The 25,507-nt window shown below is 46.6% G+C and overlaps 3 protein-coding genes across 9 annotated transcripts in view; 1 reads left to right on the top strand and 2 right to left on the bottom strand.

Annotated features, from left to right (window-relative positions):
- The window catches only part of PNPLA7 (patatin like domain 7, lysophospholipase), a 432,325-nt gene extending 430,100 nt beyond the window's left edge, over nucleotides 1–2,225 (bottom strand). The window contains exon 1 of one of the 2 annotated variants that reach the window (XM_084650336.1): nucleotides 2,079–2,225. The gene's annotated coding sequence lies outside the window, so the exon portion shown is untranslated. The remainder of the gene's footprint in view (nucleotides 1–2,078) is intronic. The other variant, XM_084650337.1, reaches the window with a different exon arrangement.
- On the top strand, nucleotides 1,559–3,446 carry MRPL41 (mitochondrial ribosomal protein L41). 3 transcript variants are annotated; one of them, XM_084650344.1, is made up of 2 exons: nucleotides 1,559–1,762; nucleotides 2,804–3,446. In XM_084650344.1, the coding sequence occupies exon 2, from the start codon at nucleotides 2,813–2,815 to the stop codon at nucleotides 3,218–3,220; it is 408 nt and encodes a 135-aa protein (XP_084506470.1). In that variant the 5' UTR covers nucleotides 1,559–1,762; nucleotides 2,804–2,812; the 3' UTR covers nucleotides 3,221–3,446. The 3 variants fall into 3 exon arrangements, with proteins under 3 accessions (XP_084506470.1, XP_084506468.1, XP_084506469.1); XM_084650342.1 differs by lacking the exon at nucleotides 1,559–1,762 and adding an exon at nucleotides 2,237–2,386 and having other exon boundaries at nucleotides 2,804–3,439; XM_084650343.1 differs by lacking the exon at nucleotides 1,559–1,762 and adding an exon at nucleotides 2,350–2,471.
- A 4,996-nt stretch (nucleotides 3,447–8,442) lies between these two features.
- DPH7 (diphthamide biosynthesis 7) lies at nucleotides 8,443–24,996 on the bottom strand. 4 transcript variants are annotated; one of them, XM_084650340.1, is made up of 10 exons: nucleotides 23,505–24,996; nucleotides 21,826–21,983; nucleotides 19,068–19,210; nucleotides 18,258–18,345; nucleotides 17,266–17,360; nucleotides 15,906–16,072; nucleotides 15,071–15,143; nucleotides 12,096–12,161; nucleotides 11,714–11,886; nucleotides 8,443–10,476 (listed from the first exon to the last, which is right to left on the bottom strand). In XM_084650340.1, the coding sequence occupies exons 2-10, from the start codon at nucleotides 21,964–21,966 to the stop codon at nucleotides 10,010–10,012; spliced, it is 1,413 nt and encodes a 470-aa protein (XP_084506466.1). In that variant the 5' UTR covers nucleotides 21,967–21,983; nucleotides 23,505–24,996; the 3' UTR covers nucleotides 8,443–10,009. The 4 variants fall into 4 exon arrangements, with proteins under 4 accessions (XP_084506466.1, XP_084506465.1, XP_084506464.1 ...); XM_084650339.1 differs by lacking the exon at nucleotides 23,505–24,996 and adding an exon at nucleotides 22,899–23,049; XM_084650338.1 differs by lacking the exon at nucleotides 23,505–24,996 and adding an exon at nucleotides 22,442–22,573.
- Nucleotides 24,997–25,507: the final 511 nt, after the last annotated feature.

Here is a 25,507-nt window from a genome sequence, read left to right as displayed (position 1 = left end):
TTTCCTCTGCTGTCAACCTTTTACACAGCAACAGGGAAGACAAATTCATTAAAAATGAAACAAAACAAAAAATAAAACCACAGAAACTGGAATGGGGACTCAAAGGCAGCAACAAGTGCCTTAAACTAAATTTCTTATATCTCTTTTAAACAGAATAGATTTCAAGCTGACACTGTCCCTTTTAGTCACTATTTACAGAAAAAGTTTTAATTAAATATCTTTTGAGGGACATTTTTAAAGTATTTCAGCATTTCTAGTAAATAATTCCATATTCCACAATGAAAAAGTAAAATATTTAAAAGTATAACAGATTTTATTTTGAGTCTTATGAATCTTAGCTTTTCTGCTCAAATTATGAAAAACAACATTATTTTCTGTCAATATTTTTATTTATATAAATTTGTACACTAACTACACAGAGATCTAATGAAACTCAATTTTAAAAAACTGGGGAAAAAACCACAATATTCACCCTATCATGCATGTCTTATTATTTAAATATGAAGAAACATCCCCTGTAAGTATAATGGATGTAAAGGATTTTCTATTAGCTTAAATGTGAATTCCATTAATCTGTACACTTTACCTCCTGTACTAAAATGTAGTGCATTCTTGCCACCTCATTATGCTTTTATTTGATTTTGACAGACTACACAATGTTACATTCATTAGTACACTATGAAGTATCCTAAGTTATACACTAAACCAGGGATTTTCAACCTATGGTCTCTGGGGTCCAGAGACGATGACTAAGGTTTCCAAAGGGGTCCGCACAATCATGTAAAATTTGTTAGGGGTCCACAAATGAAAAAAGGTTGAAAACCACTATAGTAAACTATAGCTGTCAAAATGAAGGACATTTTGTGATGCAGCATCTTTGTGTTTTTTGTTTATTCACTTAAAAGGCTAGTCAGTTTTACTTTTAAAAAATCATTTTTCTTTAATTATTAAGATCAAAAAGGGTAGATAAGTAGATTTTTGTGCCTGGGCTGGTACACTTACATGACAATTTTGCAAGGCTTGGGGAGATGGGGGGGAGGAAACTGATTCACAATATACTTTGACATTTTGTTTATGTTTTTTCCTGTCTATTTAGACCCTGCTCTTCTAAAGGCTTAAATTTTTGCATTATGAGTAGTCACACTGAAGGACTACTGCAGTACAATCAATGGGAATATTCACTATATGTAAAATTAAGCAAGCAGGTAAATCTCTGTGCAATTGGGGCTTTAGATTGAGAACTCTCTAAGGTGAAGGCTCCATCTCCTTTGTGTTTGTACAGCACTGAGCACAATGCTCAATGCTTTTTAATAGCTACTGCAATATAAATAAATAACAATAATAAATAGAGACACAAAGCGGATGTGGTAATGTCTTTTATTGGACCCACTTCTGTTGGTGGGCAAGATAAGCTTTTAAGCTTACAAAGAGATCTTCTTCAGGTCTGAGAAAGGCACTCAAACACACCGAGTACCTTTCCCAGACGCGACGCAGAGCTCTGCGTCAGCGCAAAAGTTTGTCTCTCACACCAACAGAAGCGGGTCCAATAAAAGGTGTTACCCCACCCACCTTGTCTCTCTACAGCCCTGGGACCAACACAGCGAAAACCACGCTGCAAACAGCAATGATAATTCTCACCCTACCCCAGCCAAGCATTGGGGCAGGTTAGCGTCGTGCTGCCCCGGGATACCCAGCGCTCACTGCAATAACCCCGCATCCAAGAGGGGACGCGCCGCGCGAGAGCGGACTCTGCAGAAGCGCCGTGAGTAAACGGGGGCCCCTCCCCTCCCCGTGCCGCTGCCCGTCACTGCTCCGGCCACGGCCAGATGGGGCCCAAGCCTCCAGCGAGGCCCCAGAGCAGCCAGGGGCTGGGAGAGGCTCCAAACCGCTGCCTTGAGGCGCCCAGCGCCGCCGGCAGCACCCAGCTCCGCGGTGACCTCGCGTGCGGGGGAATCTCAGCAGAGGCGGGGCCGGGCCGGGCCGGGCCGGGCCGAGGCGGCGGGGACGGGACGCTCGCGGTCCAGCCCCTGGGGCAGCGGGGCCGGCGCCGGGAGCGCCCAGGAGGCGGGGTGACTCACCGAGGGGCTCCCGGCGCCGTTAAAGCGTCTCTTCTCGACAGGAGACGGGGGGGGGGCCTGCAAAGGAGGTCAGGGGTTAAAAGTCAGGGCAGAGGGCAGAGGTCACTCAAGAAACGGGACCGTGCTTCCCGCGCCGCTTCCGCCAGCAAAAGACGCCGTGTGCGCACGCGCGACGCGATGACGTTTCCGTCCTCGCGCCGGCCCGACTCTCCGCGCTGATTGGCCAGACCCTTGACACGTGCCGTCACGGCGGCCGCGCAGTTGCGCCGCGGGCGAGCGTCGAGCGGCTGAGGGGGAGCGCGGCGCCGGTGAGGCGGGACGTGGGAGAGTCTCTCGCCAGAGGCGCCGTCGGTGGCGCGGGGCCGGGTGCCAGGGGCCGCGCCGGAGAGACGGGTCAGGCCACCCCCTCGTCCCGGCGGCCTGTCCAGAGGGACCCGCGGCGGCCCCACCCGCCCGTGGCTCGGGGGCCCCAGGCCGGCTGCGCCTGCCGGGCACGGCGGGCTGGTCCCCACCCGCGCGGGCAGCCGGCTGCTGAGGCGCTACGGCTGGGAGGGAAGCGGCGAGGGCTGGGGCCCGCTCGGAGCAGCGGCGAGGGCTGTGTGCAGCAGGAGTTCCCGGGCTCTTCTCTACCCCAGCGAAGCGCAGGCCAGAGTCCTACCCACGCGCCGTGCGAGGAACAGCCGCTCGCGCTCTCTTCTTACGCCGCCTTTTGTTCCCTCTTGCAGACATTCAGCATGGGGTTGCTTACCAACCTCGCTCGAGGCCTGGTCCGAGGTGCAGACAGAATGGCTGAATTTACCAGCAAACGTGGACCCAGAAGCCATAACAAAGGCAGAGGAGCCAGGAAATTGGGTTATGTCACCTTAGGTGGGAAATTTATCAAAATTAAGGAAATGGTCCCTGAATTTGTGGTTCCGGATTTGACAGGGTTTAAGCTCAAACCATATGTTTCCTATAAGACTCCTAAAGGGACAGAACCACCACTGACGGCCAAACAGCTTTTCATGGAAGTTGTTGCCCCACAGATTGAGAAGGATATTAAAGAAGGAACTTTTGACCCCAATAACCTTGAGAAATATGGATATGAACCTACTCAAGAAGGCAAGCTCTTCCAGTTGTTTCCCAAGAACTATGTGCGTTAAGAAGCAAAGAATATTATAGCTTTCCCTTGAAAGTTTCTGCAGCAACTAATCCATAGGAAATTTTTTAAAAATGTTGAATATGGAGATTTCAGCTAGAGAGGGAAACACATCCTGCCCTTTTTCAGTACCTATTAAAAGAAAATCCTACTGACTTGTCGTGTGTAACTTTTAGATATCTCAAACATTTTTAAAAAGTAACCAGATTTGTAATTCAGAAATGGAGGAGGGCAGAGCGTTGAATATAACCAGCTATTGCCTGGGCCGTACCTGTGTCTTTTCATGTTGTGGCCTGGGATCAAAAGCAGCAGATGCTGTCATAGAATCATAGAAGATTAGAGTTGGAAGAGACCTCAAGAGGTCAACTAGTCCAGTCCCCTCCTCAAAGCAGGAACAACACCAACTAAATCATCTCAGCCAAGGCCTTAAAAACCACCTCCCTAGGTAACCCATTCCAGTGTTTCACCACCCTCCTAGTGAAATAGTGTTTCCCAGTATCCAACCTAGACCTCCCCCAGTGCAACTTGAAACCATTGCTTCTTGTTCTGTCATCACTGATAACCGCCTAGCTCCATCCTCTTTAGAACCCCCCTTCAGGTAATTGAAGGCTGCTATCAAATCCCCCCTCACTCTTCTCTTCTGCAGACTGAACAATCCCGGTTCCCTCAGCCTCTCCTCATAAGTCATGTGCCCCAGCCCCCTAATCATTGTTGTTGCCCTCTGCTGGACTTTCTCCAATTTCTCCACGTCCCTTCTGTAGTGGGGGGACCAAAACTGGACACAATACACCAGTGCCAAATAGAGGGGAATAATCACTTCCCTTAATCTGCTAGCAATGCTCCTAATACAGCCTAATATACCATTGACCTTGGCAACCAGGGCACACTGCTGACTAATATCCAGCTTCTTGTCCACTATAATCCCCAGGTCCTTTTCAGCAGAACTGTTACTTAGCCAGTCGGTCCCCAGCCTGTAGCCGTGCATGGGATTCTTCCTTCCTAAGTACAGAACTCTGCCCTTGCGCTTCTTGAACCTCATCAGGTTTCTTTTGGCCCAATCCTTCAATTTGTCTAGGTCACTCTGGACCTTATTCTCCATCATATCTACCTCTCCCCTCCATCTTAGTGTCATCTGCAAACTTGCTGAGGGTGCAATTAATCCCATCATCCAGATCATTAATAAAGATGTTGAACAAAACCGACCCCTGGGGCACTCAGCTTGATACTGGCTGCAAACTAGACATCGAGCTGTTGATCACTACCCATTGAGCCCGACAATCTAGCCAGCTTTCTATCCACCTTATTGTCCATTCATCCATCCAGTCAGCCATCTGCTTCCATTGTTCCCTGATTGTTCCATTAGATGAGACAGGGATACAAGCGCTCATCCTTCAGGGTATTAAGCCAACCACTAAGTACCTGGGGCAATTTCCATCTTCCTGCTCTTAGGTGACCAAATATCAATCCTATATACAATAAATTATAATAAATGGAGTATTGCACAAGAGCAAGGGGAAATTTCCAAAAAGAACGATAGGAACCCTTGGCCTAAGCTATAAGCTGTCTCAAAGGGTGGGGACTGTCCTGTTGAAACCTAAACATGTAACCAGTCTGAGGCTAGTCCCAGTTTTAAGGCAACTTTCTTTGGATGCAAACAATATCCCTAGTATTTATGTACAACTGAGGCCTGCTCCTGAGTCAGGCAACTGAATGTCAGAGCATTGCACTTTTTAAAGCTCTTGTGTAAGGAAATCAAATTAACTTTGTCCTTATCTCACACAACCACTACCAGCAGCTGTGCATCTTCCAACTTATCTAAGCTAGCAGTACTTGTATCTTAAGAATTTTAAAAATTGATTTAATATTAAAGTACCTTTATTTTTCATCAACTCCTTTTACTGGAGATACAAAAGGCATCTCCATGTGTAAATAGGGCATATAAAATGACATGAGCAGGAGTAATAAATCAAGATGTTTCATTGTTTAATGGACAAAGTGTTAGAAAGCAGGAATTCCTGGTTCTGTTCAAGGTCCCACAGCAAGTTTGCTATAAACAATTAATCTTTTCTCCAGTTTTACAGCTGGGGAACCTTACACTCCCAATGTCTAGCTGTGGTTTGTTTGTACAAGGCTTTGCAAATGTAAAATATTGATTCTTAAGCATGAGGATGTAATTCCTATGTCCTCTTGTTCGGAGAAGAATGGCCACTTTAATGTACTCTTTGCCAGCATCTCACTTATGATGAAAACTGGGTGCCTGAGCTTTTATGTTTCTAATTTTAAAAAAGCAAAGGAGCTTGAGGAAGGTGGGGAGGAGGTGGGAGCAGTTAACTAATGCCCACTGCAGCAGGTTCTAGTCCAATCTTTTTCAGAGGGCATCTGGTTTTTCTAGATCTGAGATACATTTTTCCATCAACTACCTATTTTAACTTCATGAAAATGGTGGGATTTTACTCTGCTGAAATTAGTTGTTTATTGTTGCATGAAAATGAATAGTCACTGAGCCAGGGAAAGATAGAATGACTATAGCCTGATAGGTTAGATGCTCACCGAGGTTTTGGGAGATCCAACTTTAAGTCCCTGCACCAGTGACTTTATTTATAAAAACCAGAACAGCTTCCACAGGAGAGATTGAGAAAGCCCAATACCAGAGTATCCCATAGGTGCAAAGTGGGACACCTACATTCAAATTTCTTCTCCACATCAGGCGGAGAGGAACAGAACCCAGGTGAGTACCCTGAATCCAGTGGTTCCCAAACTTTTTACTAAAGTGATCCACCATCTGCATTGTGGCTTTTTGGGGGACCCACTATTACTACTACTCCCCCTCTCCTCAGTCCTCTAGTCCTGTCCCTCGTGCTCAGTCCTGCAGCCATTTGGCCCCCAAACCTCCTGCTTGGCTCTCCTTTGCTCTTGCTCTCCCTGCAGCCCTGGTCAGCTCCTCTACCCTCACAGCTAGACTGCAATTGCTTCCAGGCTGCTGACTCTGGCCATTTCTTTTGTGTGACTAGTAGTACCCAGATCCCTCTTCCCAGCCCACTGCCTAAAGCAGAATCTAGGCAGCAGCACAGAGGAAGTGCTTTGAGCCAAATAGCAGAGTCAGTAGCCTGTTCCACATGTTCCTCTGAGGCTTTCCTTCATGCTGCTGCCCATTAGAAAGGTGGGGAACATCTCTGGGGCACCACTTTGACCCCACAGCCCACTGTTAGTTCAAGACCCAGCATTGGGGAAACACTGCAACCAGTGGGCTAAAGGTTATAATGGGGGGAGTCCTGCCCTGGCCATTTATGAATCTAGTACACCTTTGCATGTCAAAATGCCCAAAATTGAAATGAGAAAGTTCAGGTCAAAATGAAACCTTTTGTTCTGACCCTACTTGGAATTTTTGATTCAGCAAAAGTTTTGAAACAGTTTGGGGTTCAACCTGAAACAATGTTTTCAGAATAGCCAGTAACAAAAAAATCCAGTCACCCACCTCCACTCAGGAGTTCTTAAGCACAAGGGACCTAGGAAATGCATGTTCTCTAGAAAGAAAAGGAGTACTAGTGGCACCTTAGAGACTAACCAATTTATTTGAGCATTAGTCTCTAAGGTGCCACAAGTACTCCTTTTCTTTTTGCGAATACAGACTAACATGGCTGCTACTCTGAAACATGTTATCTAGAATGGTTTTTCAGCTCAGCTATCCTGGGATAAGCCTGAAATGGTTGAACATATGTTACGGATTCATCATGTGGTTTTTGTAAGACCTAAAAATACAAAGCCCTTTCCAGTCTAGCAAATTACCTAGATATGAGCACATTCTGTGAACACTAGCAAAACTTCACTAGCTCCAAATGTGCTACAAACTCTTAAAAATCACTGACATGCCAATGAAAAAGTATTAAAGTCCTTTCAAATTAGATTAAGGACAAAATCCTAGCCTTACAAGAATAGTGTCATTAGATTTAACTGATAATATTCAGTGCACTAAGGACAGTAGGAATTCAGACCAGGCTGCAGCTCTTGGAAGATAAAAGCCATCACAGGCTATACAGCAACTTAAGGATGAGGAGGGCATATTGGGCAAAGAACTGAAAGGCTGAATACAGGAGCCAGTCAATTTAGGGGTTAGACTGTTAAATTCATCATAGAAGCTACAGGCAGAGTGAGCTAGCTGCTGAGCAGAATGTCCACCAGAAGGATCACTATCAGTGTACGCTTTCAGTAACCCCCTAAAAAGCATGCTGCGAAAGTTCACTCATTTTATTTTTGATAGTAGAAAGGGATATAATTATTAGCAGGGATGGAGAAAGGGGAAGTTTCCCCAACAGCAATCTGTTAAACTGAACAATGTATGCAAAAAGAAAAAGAGTACTTGTGGCACCTTAGAGACTAACCAGTTTATTTGAGCATAAGCTTTCGTGAGCTACAGCTCACTTCATCGGATGCTGTAGCTCACGAAAGCTTATGCTCAAATAAATTGATTAGTCTCTAAGGTGCTACTAGTACTCCTTTTCTTTTTGCGAATACAGACTAACACGGCTGCTACTCTGAAACCTGAACAATGTATGCTAAGACACCTTTTGCATCCCTTTCTTTCCAGATGTTCTCCTCAGGGTCCTGTCTTGATCGTTGTCAGTCAGGCAGTGAACTCTTCAAGAAAGGGAATGTCTTTTTAATAGCTACACTAAACACAAAATGTTAATACTGTAAATGAGGGAAACAGTCGGAAACTTGGCACTTGGGCCACCTAACTGTAGGCTTGCAAACACAAGTGTATGGAACAAACCTGCACTGGTAAAGCTGGATTTCACAAAACAAGAATACAGCTTGATTCCATAGCTTTAAAAATGAACAGTGCTAATCTCATCTAAAAGTCATCATCTTCTGGTCAAGAATCACAGCTAGTCTGCATAATAAATACTTCTCCCTTCTATAGCACATCAGCAGCCAAAAATTTCTCATTCCTACAATTCTATTCCTCATTTCTTCTCACTACCTCCCGTCAGCATCATTTCACATTTGGTAGACTAATCCCAGACAGTTTCTCGTTTTTTAGTCTTGGTTCTCAGCAGCATTATCTCACATTCAAAATAAAAGCACAGAGTGTGTGTTGCTTGGTGAGTATCTCTTTAACAATAATCTGTCTCTGAAATCAAGCAGTGGATACCACAGAACAGGACCAATATATTTGAGTTTCCTTGAGCTTTTCAACTGATAAGAAGAGATGTAACTCACTTACACTTTTTATTTCAGAAACATCCAAAAATATTTTAATTTTAACAAAAACTTTTGTTCACAATGCTGATATGCATCTCCATAAAACAGCACTCAAAATACACATGGTACCCACAAACAAGGTTTTGCGCCTTGAGAAGCTTAGCTACTTCTGTATGTTGTTTTAATAGCCTGTATGTATTTACTGTTACAAAAATCTATCGTTGCTGCTGGTGTTTCTTCCCTTCTAGGCTAATGATTCATTAAGATTCCCAAAGAAAAACCCTACAAGTTAGAAGTTACTTAAATATTTTAAGCTGGTATTTGGTTGTTGATAATCAGGAACACCAAGGTAGTGCCCCATTAATGTAGTGACTTACTGATATTTCATAGTAAGAATCCAACAGGGCAACCTCAAGGAATTCTGGAGACATCCTAGTTAGGACTGAATTATTAATAATTTTATTTTTTTTAAACATCAGGAAGTGTTGCCAACAGGGTTTGGGGGTTTTGAGATTTATGCTGAAAAAATGGCTCTTTTTTAAACCTGATTTGACCCTAGTCTCATAGGTCTCACTCTCTGGATACCAGGGATATCGGTTTGTTGCACAGTTTGTTTTTTTAAAGATTTCTTTGCTGCAAGCACTAATATACAATGAGATTCACTGCGTGATCATGCAAAACCAAGTGGTGCTTGTTGACAAGTGATAACCTGAAAGTCAACTTGTACTCATGCAGTAAATTAGGTGTAAAATTACACATACGCAGCCACAGCAGAATCCTCATGATTAAGACATTTTTCAGTCTACAACTTCACTGGAGCTGCACTTGCAATCTGTTCTGTCATGTACATTGAGACAATCTGGGATTTCATTCTAAAAGGAATCTCTCTCTATCCAAGGTCACTATAAACAGGTTCCCTGTGCAGCATGTCCTCACAGCATGTGGCAGTTTACAAAACAAGCCAGTGGCCTATGTTTATATTCAAACACCCCAAACACCCTTGAACGTTCAAATCCAAATTTTGTGGCTATTATGTAACAGTGGACTTAAATAATTTAGTGTTGCAGCAAAGTTTGGTTGATGCGGGGGACGCAGATTCTGCTGGGAGAGAGGGACAAGGAAAAATGGCACCCATCCACATCTCTGGAACTGGAGGCAAGACTTACAAACAGACTAGTCGTCAAGGGAGGTAAATTTCATGCCTAAAGAAGCATCTGTTGAAATGCACCATCATCACTCTGAGTCACAACAGTAAAGGATAGCCAAGTAGAAGCACCCATGTTTTACTATGTCCTTCAGCAAAGGTAGGAGACTATTCATTTCGATTTAGTCAGAGTTAGACACAAAACACTAAGAATGTAGTTGCCTTAATTTAACAGTACAGATCTTCAGAAATTCAGGAGCCTTAAGCTCCCAGGCAATAAAACTGGAAAAACCCCAGTGGAAGTTATACTGAACATAGGCTGCAGATACAGTTCTCAATACAAAAAGTCTCCTATACTTTCCCTCTGGGACATTTGAAAGAGGGGCACTTTTCAAGGCTGTTCAAGTGAAATTGTGTTTTCAGAGTGGGAATAATATTTTTTGTATTTTACTCTGAAGGGTTGATTTGACTTGTTTCCCATTTCCAAACATGTAGGATGTTATCATAAAATGAACAAGTCGCTAGGATGCTGGTCTCTCTTGGAGCCTTTGCTAATTCAGTTTGATCACTCTTTATGTCCAATCCCCTTCCATCAAGACACTGAGAATGAGGATCAGAGCCACTTTCTGGTCTGACCTGTGAGGCAGTGCCTTCACCCTCCTCATCTAACACTACATCAAAGGTAGCTGTAGGAGATTCATAAACTATCTTCAGGTTCTGGATTTGCAGATCCAGTTTCTTGCCTCTTTGATCTGAGCTTGCCACTGGTCCCTCAGACAAGTCAGGTGCAGAAAGTGGGTCCTGTTTTCCAGCCAAGGGATCCCTTGGGGAGAGTCTTGACCAATCAGCTCCATAAGCCAAGGAGTTATGCAAGATGTAGGATGACACAACAGTGCATTCCTCGGTGTTTTCTGCTAAAAAGAAGAATAAGTGGAAATCAAGCTGCGAAGCCCAGTTTAGGTAGCTAGTCTGCTAGCTGTTCTAGTGCTGACAATTTAGTAAATAAGAACTCCGCTCTTCCACCCCAAGTATTACTGGTTACCATTCTCCTTCACAAGACAAAAAGAATCAGACACCTTCAAAGAGATATGAGGCAATGGTAAAAAGGAAGTTTTCCTCATCAACTTTCTATTACCTCTTTATAGCCTCATCTTCACTCAGCTCATTGGAGGGGAGAAGAGGATCAGCATGCCCGTGCAGCTCTTAAAGGGCTCAGAGGAGAGGCACCATGAAAGTAAGTCTCACACAAACTGTAAATGCTACAATTGCCAAGATCTATACACTATGTTCTTTTATGGCAGGTTGTTGTCCCCACTGAATCTCTGACCTTCCATTCTATGAGGTGGAGAGCACATTTTAAGTGTTCAAATAATAAAAGTTTAGCACTGATCAACCATAGCACTTTTCAACTTCAAAGTGCTGCACAGATATGACCCAGTTCATCCTCATCACCCCTTCCAACATGAAGTATTATCCCCTTTTCACAGAGAGGTTAGGTGACTTGCTCAAGGTCGTACAGCCAGACACTGGCAGAACCAGGAATCTGACTGCAGTCCTGTGTAGCATGGCCTGAACACAAGTGCAAGCTATAACTAATACCTAATGCAGTAACTGTGCTCGGACTGGTTTGGAGGTTGTTTGAGGCAGCAACCAGTTTTCTCAATAGCAGACCCGTTAGCTCAGGATACAGTTATTACCAAGTTAATAGGAAGCACCTAACAGGCAATCATACATGCAGAAGTGTCTCATCATCCTGTCATTTGGATGAAGCAATAAACTGAAGTGGCCACATGAATGGCTACTACCCTCGTGCCAGAATGCAAGGGTTTGCATAATATGACTGAAAACCAGTTAAAGGTTACAAATCAGTAGTTACAGTGTGCCTGCACTGTGATTGGAGAGACCACTCCAAAATGGTACAATAAAATTGCTGGTCCATCAGAGGAAGGATAGAGGAGTTCAAATGTCAAGCAAGGAGTTCTTACAAGTGAATTGAACACCTAGGCTTCTTGACAGTATTAGTATATTTCTACCATTTATTCAGTGCAGTAGCATCCACTGGCCTTCCCTTCCATCTGTAGTCAGGGAAGATGAACAGTGGTGTGTGGAGGAGAGGGAAGAACATTGTTTCCCGCTCTATTGAACACTCACCCATACTTCCTTGGCAGTCAAGGATTTTGAATCCATTATGCATGCAAGCAGCCAACAGCAAGTGCTCACGTGTTGGGTGCCACTTCAACCTCCAAACTCCACCCTCAACATGGGTGTCTGCCAATGGCTGCTTCATATTCCTGGTGTCCCACAGGAGAATGTGTTCATCATAGCTAGAAACACACCACAAATAAACATGCACAGACAGAAAAGGAATTTTAGTGCATACTGCACAGAAGGAATAAAGAGGATGCAATGCACTTTCCACCACGCTCCACTGATGTCAGCCTCTTCCCACAGGAGCTTTTGGGGAAGCAGCCATGGACTGCAAATAATGAGGCAGGTTGGGGATGTCAGGTCAGAGCATCTAGAGATAACTCACCTTCCTGTAGCCAGAAGATACTCCCGGTGTGGATTGCACTGAATGCTGCACACGCCCATTGAATGTCTGAAAAGGAACAACATGCATTCGGAGAATGGAGACCAAGAAAGAGTGCACAAAGTGAGAAGACAGTTTCTTTTGTTCTCAAAATTGGAGAGTTCTAGGGCGACCTTCATTGCAACAAAGCTTCTTACAATAAGGAGTTAAGGACAGCCTTAAACCCCGGTATAGTGATTGTAGTGCAGTACACAGGAAGAGAGTAGTCCTTTTGCCAATTCCAGATAAAATAATGGAACAGTGATACCCACTTTTAATTTATTGAGTCCTGTAATATAATTCATACCCAGCAACATGGGGTATGGAAAACAGACCTTGTCAAACTAACTTAATTTTTTTTTTAAATGAGATTACAAGTTAGGTTGATAAAGATAATGGCATTGATGTAACAGACTTCTGTAAGGTGTTTGACTTGGTACCAGATGATATTTTGATTAAAAACTAGAACAATGCAAAATTAACATGGCACATATTAAATGGATTAAAAGCTGCCTGACAAGTCTCAAAATATAAATGTCAACAGGGAATCATCATTGAGCAGTTACATGTCTAGTGGGGTTCTCTAGGGATCAGTTCTTGGCCCTATACTATTTAACATTTTAATCAATGATCTGAAAGAAATCAAAATCAATACTGATAGAGTTTGCAGATGACTCAAAGTTGAGGGAGTGGTAAATACTGAAGGAGGCGGTCACTAACACAGAGCGATCTGGATTGCTTGGTAAACTGGGTGCAAGCAAACAATATGCATTTTAAAAGCACAATATGTAGCTCAGTGGTTTGAGCATTGGCCTGCTAAATCGAGGGTTGAGAGTTCAATCCTTGAGGGGGCCATTTAGGGATCTGGGCCAAAAATTGGGGATTGGCCCTGCTTTGAGCAGGGGGTTGGACTAGATGACCTCCTGAGGTCCCTTCCAACCCTGATATTCTATGAATATGCATTTTAATAAGCCAAATGTAAAATCCTATATCTAGGAACAAAGAATGCAGGCCATATTGACAGGCTGAGGGACTCTATCCTGAGAAGCAGTGACTGTGAAAAAGACTTGCAGTTATGGTGGATAATCAGCTGAAAAGTAGGAAAGTTATATTACTTTTGTATTTGGCACTGGTGCAACTGCTATTGGAATAATGTGTCCGGTTCTGGTGTCCACAATTCAAGAAGGATGTTAATAAATTAGAGAGGATGCAGAGAAGAACCATGAGCATGATTAAAGGACTAGAAAAACATGCCTTAGACTCATGGAGCTCAATCTATTTAGCTTAACAAAGAGAAGGTTACGGGGTGAGTTGATCACAGTCAATGAGTTCCTAACTGGGGAACAATTTTTTTTTTTATAACGGATTCTTCAGTCTGGCAGAGAAAGGTGCATAACACTCCAGTGGCTGGAAGTTGAAAATAGACAAATTCAAACTGGAAATAAGGCATACATTTTCACAGTGAGGGCAATTATCCATTAGAATCATTTACCAATGGTTATGGTTGATTCTCCATCACTGGCAATTTTTAAATCCAAATTGATGTTTTTCTGGAAGATATGCTCTAATTCAAAACAGGAATTAATTCAAGTAAATTTATCTGGCCTGTGTTACACAGAAGGTCACACACTACATGATCACATTGGTTCCTTCCAGCCTCAGAAAATATAAACTGCCAGTGCCCAAGTGTGTCTTGAGCGTTCTTAAGAGCAATACTCCTGCCATGCAGCTTTCTAGCAGGAGAGTATTCATTGGCAGCAATTCCAAGATTCACAGAGGAGGAAATTTATGGCATGATGTGGCATGGGTTTCTGCAAAATAGCTGCATGCAAGAGACGTTGATATAGTTCCCCAAGTAGTAACTAACAATAAACCACAGGTTTTAGGATTATAAACAGAGCTTAGTTGAAAAGTGGTTCACACTGTTTTAATGTATGATATGTCTAGTAAAACACAACTACAAAAGAAATTAATGTAAAAGGATGGGAAGGGAGAAAAAATAAAAGTTTAGCAAAAAGCTGCCCTGTCATTTTAAAATGCAGATAATGTTACTCTTGGGAGTTTTTCTTGGTCTCCATCAATCCACTTATTTTAAGAAGAACTCACCTCTACCATTTTAGTGGGGAATGCAGAGAGGAAAGGAGACAAAAGAATCCCAGACTGAGATAAACTGGTAAATTTAATAGGTCTCTCCATTTCCCAGAGGCTAGTGCAGGACATTTTCTAACATTTAGTCCAGTGATAGATTTTTCACTTCCCTTGGAGAAAAGCATTCTACAGCCCAACAGAACTTTGTCAGGAAGTTCTTTCTTCTATCTAGACTAAATGTTGCCTCAATTTCCATTCCATTATGGATGGGCACATCTTTTTGTTCCAGTTCCTTGTACCATACTAATTCTCCTCCATACTTAGCATTTACACCTTTAAAATCTTGGTAGTTTTATATCCCCCCACATTTCTTAGGCAAGCTGAACATGTTTCCTATAGCTCTTATTTTTCCTGCACAAGTTCTTCAGCTCCAGCTCCACAGGAATCCATACACGCTATCATGTAGCAGTGACTTTGTTTAGGACATGGATGGAGCCAGGACATCCACCAGCAAAACCTCCCTGCATAGAGGCCAGAGACTACTCCAGTCACAAGAATACCATAGAGGTTAGGAAGTTGCTCACTCCACAGCCTTGGAAAAGGAGTAAGATCCCTTCCCCGCCACCTCCCCCAAACACCACAACTTGAGTACAAATGACCTAGCACTCAAAGTAGCAGCTAACCAACCAAAGGCAGCAGAACAAAGGGCACAGATAGACAAGACCATGGCATGCCTCAAATTTAAATGTCAGCTTTTAACCATTCAACTGGAATTCTGGGAGAGAACACACTTAGTCATAGTCAGTCATGCATCATGATTCTATGACCATCTGTCTGAATGACTTAGTTACCTCTCACTGGTGAAGATAGGCATCTCTGGGCAGCGCCTGGTGTCCCAGCCCCTCAGCATGCAGTCATCTCCACCTGTGCAAGGAGAGATTGGCTCTGTATTAACACTAGTTGGGAAATCAGTGCACCATAGAAGAAGCTGAGATTTGACAGCTCTGGAGCATGACTAGAGCAGGAGACAATGCCCTTACTGCTGTTGCACTCAGAAGATCATAGCAGGACTTGCGTTTTTCAATGGAATGAAGGGCAGAGCTGTTGCATGTACCACAAAGATTTCACTTCATCCAAAAGCGTGAAGTAGAATCAGGGAGGGGAAACTGTTAGAAGGAATGGAAGTAAATTTGGAAAAAATGGAATAGTAGTCAACATTTATTTGGCACCTTTCTTCCAAGCATCTCAGAGCACTTCACAAACATAAGTTGAATCTCACAAACCGTTTATGGAGGTATCTTCACTTCACAATGAGGATATCAACACTCAGAGAAGTGAAGTGACTTGCCAAGATTAAACTCTAAGTCAATGGCTGAGCTGTAACTAGAATCCCAGAGCCTTCACGTCAGTCTCCTGTTCTGATTACAATGTACTACTCCCTCTTGGTTAATGAACAGTCAGGGTGGGCATTTTAATATCCACAACTTCCCACAGTCACTCCTTCAAGGATTATTTTTCCGAGAAATGGCACAAACACTGAGAAAATATCAGCTGGCTGGTGCAGCAGCATGAAGCGTCATCATGATGCACATGCAAAGGGTAGGAGGGGCAAGAGAGGCAGCCACCATGGAAATGAGTATTTTGATAGCCCCTCTTCCCACAAGAAAAGGCTTCTGGTGTTCACACCTGAATACACAATGTCTGTGTCCCAGTAATTAAAAGCAGCAATCCAGGCCTCAAAGTTGTGAGCCTTCCACTGGCTGAGGATTTTCACAGAAGGAGCAGACTCATCTATTGACAGTAGGTTCAGCGTCCCCTTTGAATCACTGCTGATTACTCTCAGTGGGTGCCCACTACAGCAGGAAAGAGACAATATGTTAGAGTTTAAGACAACTCATGTCCCAGCATTTAATCCAGTGACTTTCTCCTTCACACCTGCAGCCATGTTACAGCCTGAAAAGACCAGTTAACACACAAATGATGAGTATCTGTCTATTAACACAGACATGGACCAACACTAGGGGAGCAAGGCTTCCAAGCAGACACCATTGCTGGACATCTGCAGAGTGCATCAGTCCCCTGTTCTTAAGAGCTGGATTTCATCTTCAGTCCACACTGCACAGGAAGCACGGCAATATTCACAATCCCAGCTCCCTGCTCTCAATCAGGAAATGATCAGTTCATATTGATTTTGGATAATTAATTGAAACAAGGCCTTTGGTCACCTGTAAGCTCCAAAACGCTATTGAAACACCCAGTAAGATGTCTCATCTCTCCTGTGTGGCAACTTCCCAGACGGCTCTCCCACTCACTGGGTCTGCAGGGGCTGGGAATGCTGCAGATGCTGCATGTTCAGCCCCATGGGAGGTAGAAGGCCTTTTGCTTCCCAAGTGATTGAGCAGCAGGGACAGACTTTACAGGGATGCCCCTCTGAATCAACACAGATAGTGGTTATCCCTTTTTAAAGATGAAGAAGAAAAAATATACACAAAGGGACTTGCCCAGGTCCAGAAGTTTTGTCAATTCATTACACAGCGTGCACAGACACAGTATAATGGGCACACGCAATTAAAAAAAAAAAAGATACCAAATTAAGTTAAACAATATCAACTACAGAACTCCCCCTGGCTCCCAGCCCCATGATCAGTCCACACTTTTCTCTCCCCCTAACTCTGAAAACAAACAGCCCCCTTCAGCCTGAGGGTGACATCTAACTAATTTGACATGGTGATGACATTCCTGGAATCAACTCTGGGAGCAGATAGCAGAGCAGCCACTTCTAGACTGAGTTTCTCAGCTTCCCCATTACTGGGGCTCAGACTAAATGGAGTTTAGATTTTACACAAGCACTAAAGCTGCCAAGCCATTTCCTTGTTAATGGTTCATAGGCAGAGACCCCACAGTAAAAGTTTCCGCATGAAGGAGCCTCAAAGGCAATTCTAAGCCTCCTGAGAGCAGGGACTGTGCCAGTGACAATGGACTCTCTCACACTCACACACACACACCCCCCCGTACAACAGAGTGCCATAGTTATTCCCCTCCTCACCACTGCTCCCGTCCTGTGGACCAGTCCAGAGACAAGGCAATGCATTGTGCTCCTAAATCAACACTGCAGAGTGGCTCCAACATGCAGCTGTTCTTCTACTGGAGAGAAAAGGAAATCGATCAAGATCAGGAAGACAGAAACAACCACATAGACAGTATCTAATTGCTCTTTCACCCCTGACTGGGGGATCCCACAGGCGGCTGCATTCCATGGATGCTGTAGGTTCATACCCTGGAGAATTTTAGGATCCTTGGCATTACAGAAGAGAAAAATCCTAACATATAAGCCACTGAAGTGCTAGATACAAGGACTACTATCCACATAGGGTGCCTCCCATTTCCTGTCCTTAAACTCACTGACTCCTACCTCCCTCCCCAACTATCCATCCCAGCAGCTCCTCTATTTCAAACCTCCTTGTGGCTAGAGGGCTATCTAGCCACAGTGTCCTAACTTACCTCGAGGCTGGCTTCTGCTCTGTCCACTCCATTGAAACTGCCATCTAGTCATCAATAACCTCTTCCTCACAGAGCCCCTTCTTCACACTCAATCTCTATGCTGCCTTTGACAATGGCCCACGCCTCCTCCTCAAAACTTTCTTTCTTGGGCTTCTATGACTCTCCTTTCACAGTTCTAGCTTGCCAACTGCTCTTTCAACAGTTGTTTCTTCTCCCCAGAGACTGAAGACCCCAAGCGCTGTCTGTCCTCATTCCCTAACCCTTCCCCATTTCTCCCCTCACCGTCCATTCTTCACAGATGGACAGAGGCAAGCTTGACTCCCAGATCTCAGGGACAAATTTTGGCATTGGCATTTAGGAAAAATGCCACCCAAAAAAAAAAATCTCACTTGTAAACTGAACACATTTGCCCTGGAGTCACTGAGAGCGCCATGGAGCCTCCGACATCTTTTCAGTAACACCACACTGTAAAGCCTTTGAACATTATTAATGAAACTAGAGGCATTTACATTAATGACTTGCATCCCAGTCACCTACCTCACTTCCAGTCAGGTGGCAGAGCTCCACAGTTCCCTTGGCATTTGCAATGCCCAACATGGGATGTTCTGCGACGGGAATGTGGCACCTGGAAGAGTAATTGACAATGAGGTCTTGAACTCATGTCCATGTCTTGCATTAGAGGAAACTAACACAGTCCCAAAGGAGGAGCTATATTGTTTTTTTTCTGAAGTTCTCTGACAGGTCTCAGCCAGGCAGCAGACTCTCTTACTGCAACTTGCATAGCTCCTGTTCCCCATGGGGGTTGAGGGAGACAAGATCCTATCCCCTAATGCAGCTTTTGCTCCCAGCGGCACCCATCTCACTCTCTAAAATGGCTCCCCCTGCCCTCAGCTGATACTTGGTGGAGGGTTGGGGGAGGGGGGAAGGTTATTAATTTAAAAAGAATCATAGCTTTAAAACTAGTTTTCAAAGCCAATGAAAAGCTAGCACCCCCAGCTGCTACTGTCTATCCTGCTGCTTCCCCTGGTTCCACAAACACTGACAGAACTGCCCCAAGGCTGGATACACAACAGGCACAGTTCAAGTGTGGGATGCCCACACTGAGAGCTAGCAGTGGCTTACTGATATTTTTCATCCTAGAACAGAATACTACAAACATTATGAAACTAAAAGCCAGAAACCTTGTACAGCAATGTGATCACAAGAAGCTGCTTATTCGTTACTGCAGTAGAAGCTATTGGCGGTCGGAGAGAAAGGAAGAACACCTAGAGCAGCAGCCCAGCCACAGATAGCCCTTGGCATAAGTGCCAAAGGAGCCTGATGTCCCCCCTCACTAGCCAGCATTACCATTTGATGTCTAGGATGGCAGCGGTTTCAATCCTTTGAATTTCAGTCAGTGGGATAAAAGGCTGCTCTTCACTGTAGCGATACAGGTAGAGGCGACCCAGCCGTGTGTGGGCCTCATCACTCTCACTGGGGTTTACACCAGGCTGCATCGAACAAGGGGAAGGGAAGTCTGTAAGCTTTAGGGGCTATTTTCTCACCTCTTTCATACATTGTAACGTTCCTCCCTCAAAGATCCTGCCAGAAAGCTAACCAACATCTACTAGCCAGAGCATGGGATAGAGTCAGCGCTCATTGAGTTGAGTTCCCAGCTCTACCAAAAACATGTTGTAGGACCTAGGGAAAGTCACTAAGAGTGACATTTTTTCAGAGATGCCAAGCAGCCGCAACTCCAGGAAAAGCCAATGATAGCTACACAACCTCAGCAACTCTGAAAAATCAGGCCCCAAGCTCTGTTAGGAGGCAGGTAAAGGATAACTGTATCCCTTCACCCAGCTCTGGGATGGAACTTTGCAACTGTTTAACAGCCCTCAGTGACACTCAACAACCGTTTAGGGCAGGAACGAGTATTAGATTCCCATATTTAGTTAACTGAGAAGGAATTTAGGGAGGCAGAGTGAGCTGATATTTGGCTAGGAAACAAGGGCTAACACTCTACCCTTATGAAAAGGGCCATGGGCTCTTTAGCAATAAACAGTCCATAAGCATACCTTTGTATTGCACCTTTCAGAAAGGCAATCCTCCCACAGCTCAGCTCCTCTTAACACCATGCTGTAGCACTGATTCAAGACTGACTCAGAAAAAAGCATGCTACCTACTGAATGAGCATCATGCACCACCTAGGCATTCCTTGGAAGTCTCCCATACAAGTACACTGCTTAGTTCTCAAGATCAGACAAGAACACAGTTTATGTTGAAGGTGCAGTGGAAGTGGTTTTCAATATGGGAGTATGCAAGTGAACAGGGTAATGCCCTGCCACTTGATGGAAGCAATTCAAAGTGCTGTTCTGCTTTGAAAAAAAGTGACTGTACAATTGGTCACTACTTACTCGCAGTTTTGCCAGCTCTAAGGATTCAGAGTTGCTAATTTTAACTCTAGTTTTTTTTAGTTGTGTTTTTCTTCTAATAATCTTGCACAGCCAACACAACTATAAAAGGGGGAATTGGGATCTATTCCATGTTGTACATAATCATCAAAATTGTTAACCAAGTTCTCATCAGCTACACCAGAGCAACCCACTGAAGGCCAATGAGACCACACAGGTGTCACTGAAGGCATAATTTGGCCCAGTGGATCTTTGGTAGTGATCATGGTAGTCATGAAAGAGATACGAAGAACCCAGCTTCACTCTCAGCTTTCAGAGTGAGTCTGTACAGCTAGCGGGGGGGAAGCAGCCACCAAACCACCACCACACACCTTTTTACATATTAACCAAGCACACTGTATCTAAGTCACTAGGAGACAGCAAATGTGAAATTCACAATGCCAATTTTACAGTGATTTTCAGAGTAGAACCACACTTTACAGGAAAATATCAGACACACAATTACACATTCCCAAATTACCAGAGATCAGCATCCTGAATCTCACTGAATGCATCCGATGAAGTGAGCTGTAGCTCATGAAAGCTTATGCTCAAATAAATTGGTCAGTCTCTAAGATGCCACAAGTCTTCCTTTTCTTTTTTCAGAGATCAGCACTATATAAAGGGCCAGATCCTGTACTGAATTCCTTTGGGTGGACCCCCTCACCACAGTTCCAGCCCTAATGCATCAACCCCATAACCAACACAACACTGTATTTACACAGTTATTCACATACTGGAAGCAAGTAGCGAACAGAGAGGACTTGGAAGCTCTTCTAACAAGTCCAGAGTTCTTTTTATTTTTTATTTTCTATTTTCAGTAAAAGTAGCAACAAAAAAAAGACCAACACAAAATCCCAAAACTACAACCAGAGATATACTTAATCAGTCTCTTCATTATCCCCAATTACAAGGCTTTAGAGCACAACTATCCTTCCACAATTGGGGGTTTGGTTTTTTGTTTGTGTGCTTTTTACTGAGGCTATAGAAAATATTTATACTTCAGAAATGCCTCCCACATTCTCTACAGCTGCCAACTTTGATAGTTCACCTGTCTCTCTCAATTTTGAGTCTTTTCCCCACACTTAGGCCTTGGCAGGGTGAGAGTGACACACACCCAGAGTCCCTGAGAAACCAGAAGATGAGATACATTTCAAGGGAACTACCCCACCACCCAGTGCAGACAAATGCACAATGCAAGTCAGGAATGGATGTAAGCTAAGCAATTTCCATGTAGTAAGGTATTTCCCTGAATTCAGGCTTGTCTGGATCTGGGGGTTTGGGTTAGGCCAGATTCTTATTCTCTTATGTTGTGTCCGAACAAGATGCCACATTTGTGCACTTTACTGCTGGGAATGGGGTAGCAACAATCTGAAAACGCAAGGAAGCTGAACTCAGTTCACACAGGTTTCAGAGTAGCAGCCGTGTTAGTCTGTATTCGCAAAAAAAAAGAAAAGGAGTACTTGTGGCACCTTAGAGACTAACCAATTTATTTGAGCATGAGCTTTCTGAGCTACAGCTCACTTCATCGCTTATGCTCAAATAAATTGGTTAGTCTCTAAGGTGCCACAAGTCCTCCTTTTTTCAGTTCACACAATGCATGAGAGGTCAGCAGGACTGGCCTAGGTCACTGCTGTTCAATTAGTCCTCCTGATACCACAGCTTCCCTCACCTACCTTTCCACCAGGCTTCTTCAGCTGGTAGGTGCCACAAGCCAGGAGGCCGTGCCAGCCTTCCACGGGGCACCACTCCACAGCGTCCGCGCTCTGCTCAGTGTCCACCACCTGAAGAGTCCGGCTCCGGCTCGGCGGCGCCATGCCGGGACATGCTCAGCCTGCGAGAGAGGCGCAGCGCGCGGGAACAGAGGTGAGCGGAGAGCGAAGGGAAGCAGGGGAGACACCGCGACGCTGCCTGGGGCGAGCAGGGCGCAGCCAAGCGGTCCCTGGGGGGCCTACAGCCGCCGCCTGGGAGAAGCGAGCCCGGCGAGCTCCAGGCCGCTCGGCCCGCGAGCTCAGCAGCGCGAGGGGAGCCAAGGCCCGCTGGATAAAGTCCCCGCAAGAGCGGGCTCCCAGGCAGGGCCGGGGGAGCCGGGCCCCCGCCCATCCCCCTCCGGGTGCGCACGGGCTGCCGCGAATCCGGCCCCGGGCTCGGGGGAGAGCGCAGGCCGGCCGACCAGCCGCGGGCCCGGCGACAATCTGCCCGTTCGCCAGCGCGTCGCCGGCCCGGGGGCTGCCGGTCGCCTCCGCGCGCAGCCGGGACTCGGGCCGCCCAGCGGGCCTCGGCGCAACCCACCGCTCCCAGCTCTGGGCTGAGCGCTCGGCTAGGCCGGGACGGGGCGAGCGCAGGGCAGGGCCGGGCTCCAGGCGCGGCGTGGGGCGGGGCCGGGCTCCGGGCGAGGCAGGGCGGGGCGGGGCGCGGGGCCAGGCCGGGCCGAGGCGAGGCCAGGCTCTGGGCGGGGCGCGAGGCCAGGCCAGGCCGGGCCGGGCTGGGGCGAGGCGGGGCCAGGCTCCAGGCGCGGCGTGGGGCGGGGCCGGCCTCCGGGCGGGGCGCGAGGCGAGGCCAGGCGAGGCGAGGCGAGGCCAGGCTCCGGGCGGGGCGGGGCGGGGCGCGAGGCCAGGCGAGGCCAGGCTCCGGGCGGGGCGGGGCGGGGCGGGGCGCGGGGCCAGGCTCCGGGCGGGGCGGGGGGCGGGGCCGGGCTCCAGGCCGGGGACGGGGCTCGCGCTCTGAATGCTCTGAGGCTGCAGCTCACTGGGCGCGGCCCGGCCGCTGCGGCGGTGGCGGGGACACGGAGCCCCGGCGGCCGGGCTGGGCTGCGAGGCGATGGAGCGTTTATCGCAGCCTCTCCTCCGTGCCCTGTCGGTGGTAACCAGCCCCCGCCTCTGCCCTTCTCTCCTGACAGGGCCCCTGAGCTTCGCCCCCGCCTCCTCCGAGCCCCCGCCCCCGCCGCGACGAAGGGCGGACCCAGGCCCCTGAGGCGGGGCGGCGGCCTTGAGCCCCCCGCGGGCATCAGCGCTCGGCCTCTGGTCTCTTCGGCCGCCTCCTTGTTTCTTCAGCGAGCGCCGCGTGCCGAGCACCGGCCGTGAGGGCCCCGCCGCAGCCCAGCGCCCGTCAGCGCCCTGCCGGGGGGGGCTTCGCGTGTCTCCCGCCCCCAGCGGCTCGTCGCCCGGCTTCGGAGCGTCCGCCCGCCCTGCCCCTCGGCGCTGTCGGCGCGGGCTGGCTGTCTTTGGCAGCGATCCGAAGAGCTAAAGACACTCGTGTCGCGTGTCCCCACGGCCTTGCTCTGTGGTCACGGCCCAGCCACAGCTGGGTCGGTTCCTCAGCCGCGGAAGTCACGCCGCGCGGGAAGCTCGCTCACCGTTCAGCTCTCCGCTCGCTGCTGCTAGGGCTGCTGAGAGGGCGGGATGGATCCCAGCGCCTCGTGGGTCCGGGCTCACGGTGCCAGGCGGCACTGCTTTCCGTCCCTGCGCGCCCGTCTTCGGATCGCAGCATTTTTCAACATCCCTTGTTTTCTGCTCACCCCCCCGCGGATCCCGCATTGCTTTCCCATGCTCTGCCAGCTGTCAGGAGTGCATTGCAAACGGCAGTGCCGTTAAGCTTGAAGTTCTGAAGTCAACAGGAATCACAGTTGCCTGACATGCTAACCCTGATAGGATCAACGTTAGATTGCTTCTGACATTCACGGAGCAGCTGCACACAATGGATTGTTGCTTCTGGGCTCCTGAAACAAGCACTGAGTGGTGGGATGGCGTAGTTATGCAGGTGTGGGATGACGAGAACTTTCAGATGAGGAAAGCTACTTTCCTGGAACTGTGTGCTGAGCTTGCCCTAGCCCTGGTGCAGGGACACCCAAATGAGAGCTGCCCTCTCACTGGAGAAGCATGTGGCGATCACAGCACGGAAGCTGGCCACTCCAGACAGCTACTGTTCAGTCACAAATCAGTTTGGAGTCAGGAAGTTGACCTTTGGGGCTGCGTTAACGCAAGTGTGCAGGGCCATGAATTACATCATGCTGCAAAGAACCCTGACTCTTGGTAATGAGTGTGAAATAGTGGATGGCTTTGCAGCAATGGTTTTCCCTAACTGCAGAGAGGTGAAAGATGGCATGTCTATTCCAATTTTGGCACCAGACAGTCTTGCGATGGAGTATATCAATAGGAAGGGGTATTTTTCCGTGGTGTTGCAGGCACTTGTGAGTTTCACTGACAGCAACGCAGGGTGGTTGGGAAAGGTGCATGACTTTCATATCTTCAGGCACACAGCCTGTACAGAAAGCTGAAAGTGGAGGCTTTTTTTCCCCAGACCCGAAAATTACAGTAGGGGATGTTGAAATGCCTATAGTGATTTTGGGATCCTCTGTGTACTCCTTAATGGCATGAGTCATGAAGCCTTACACGGGAAACCTAGGTAGCAGTAAGGAGTGGTTCAGCAACAGGCTGAGTAGGTGTAGGATGCCAATTAATCTGCCAAATGCATATTCTAAGGTGCGCTTGTGATGCCTTTAGGGCAGGTTAGACCTAAATGACGATAATAATCCCATGGTCAGAGTCCTGTGTTGCACAATATTTGTGCAGGTAAGGATGAAAAGTTTGCTCAGGGGTGGACTGCTGCGGGGGGTGAACGCCTGGCAGCTACTTTTCAGCAGCCAGATACCAGGGCTGTTAGAGGGACACAGGAGACTATCAGGGACACTTTGAAGATGAGAACCAGTAATGAATGTTGCTATACTATGGACTACAATGCTTAATGCAATCAATGTTTGCAAGGCAGCACTTGTGATTTTTGTGGCCTAGGATTCAATGTAAAGCAATGAAATCATTTGCTGGGGAAAAAATAAAGAGTTATCATTCAAAAAACTTTGCAGTTATTGCACCAAAAAAAAAAAATCTTCACACCACAAGCACCAATGTTTGAGGAGGGCGAGGGGGTACTAAGGGAGGGCCAACTTTCACAGCTGTGTTTAAGTCCAGCTCTCATTTAAAAAGGTTTCCATGGGGGTGTAGTGAGGGGGATAGTGAGAAACGCCAGACAGCAGAAAGGAATTTCTGGGTGAATTTTGGGGAGGGCATGGGAGAGAGTTCTGAATGTGCTGAAGGGGACAGTGGGCATGCATCTGTTCACGCTGGAGAGTTATAAGAGCCTGTTTTCATAGAATCATAGAATATCAGGGTTGGAAGGGACCCCAGAAGGTCATCTAGTCCAACCCCCTGCTCGAAGCAGGACCAATTCCCAGTTAAATCATCCCAGCCAGGGCTTTGTCAAGCCTGACCTTAAAAACCTCTAAGGAAGGAGATTCTGCCACCTCCCTAGGTAATGCATTCCAGTGTTTCACCACCCTCTTAGTGAAAAAGTTTTTCCTAA

Source organism: Lepidochelys olivacea (genome assembly GCF_965140295.1).
Source record: "Lepidochelys olivacea isolate rLepOli2 genome assembly, chromosome: 16".
In the NCBI taxonomy this organism is placed as follows: Eukaryota; Metazoa; Chordata; order Testudines; family Cheloniidae; genus Lepidochelys; species Lepidochelys olivacea.
Note: the sequence above shows the minus strand (reverse complement) of the source record. Positions and strands in the feature narration are given on the sequence as shown.

Coding starts and splice junctions, on each gene's coding strand:
- MRPL41 (XM_084650344.1), top strand. CDS start 2,813: ATGGGGTTGCTTACCAACCTCGCTCGAGGCCTGGTCCGAGGTGCAGAC.
- DPH7 (XM_084650340.1), bottom strand. CDS start 21,966: ATGGCGCCGCCGAGCCGGAGCCGGACTCTTCAGGTGGTGGACACTGAG. Junction 19,211..21,825: donor TGAAGAAGCCTGGTGGAAAG/GTAGGTGAGGGA, acceptor TGTTCGATGCAG/CCTGGTGTAAACCCCAGTGA. Junction 15,144..15,905: donor CACAGACATTGTGTATTCAG/GTGTGAACACCA, acceptor CTCCTTGCACAG/GTGGAGATGACTGCATGCTG.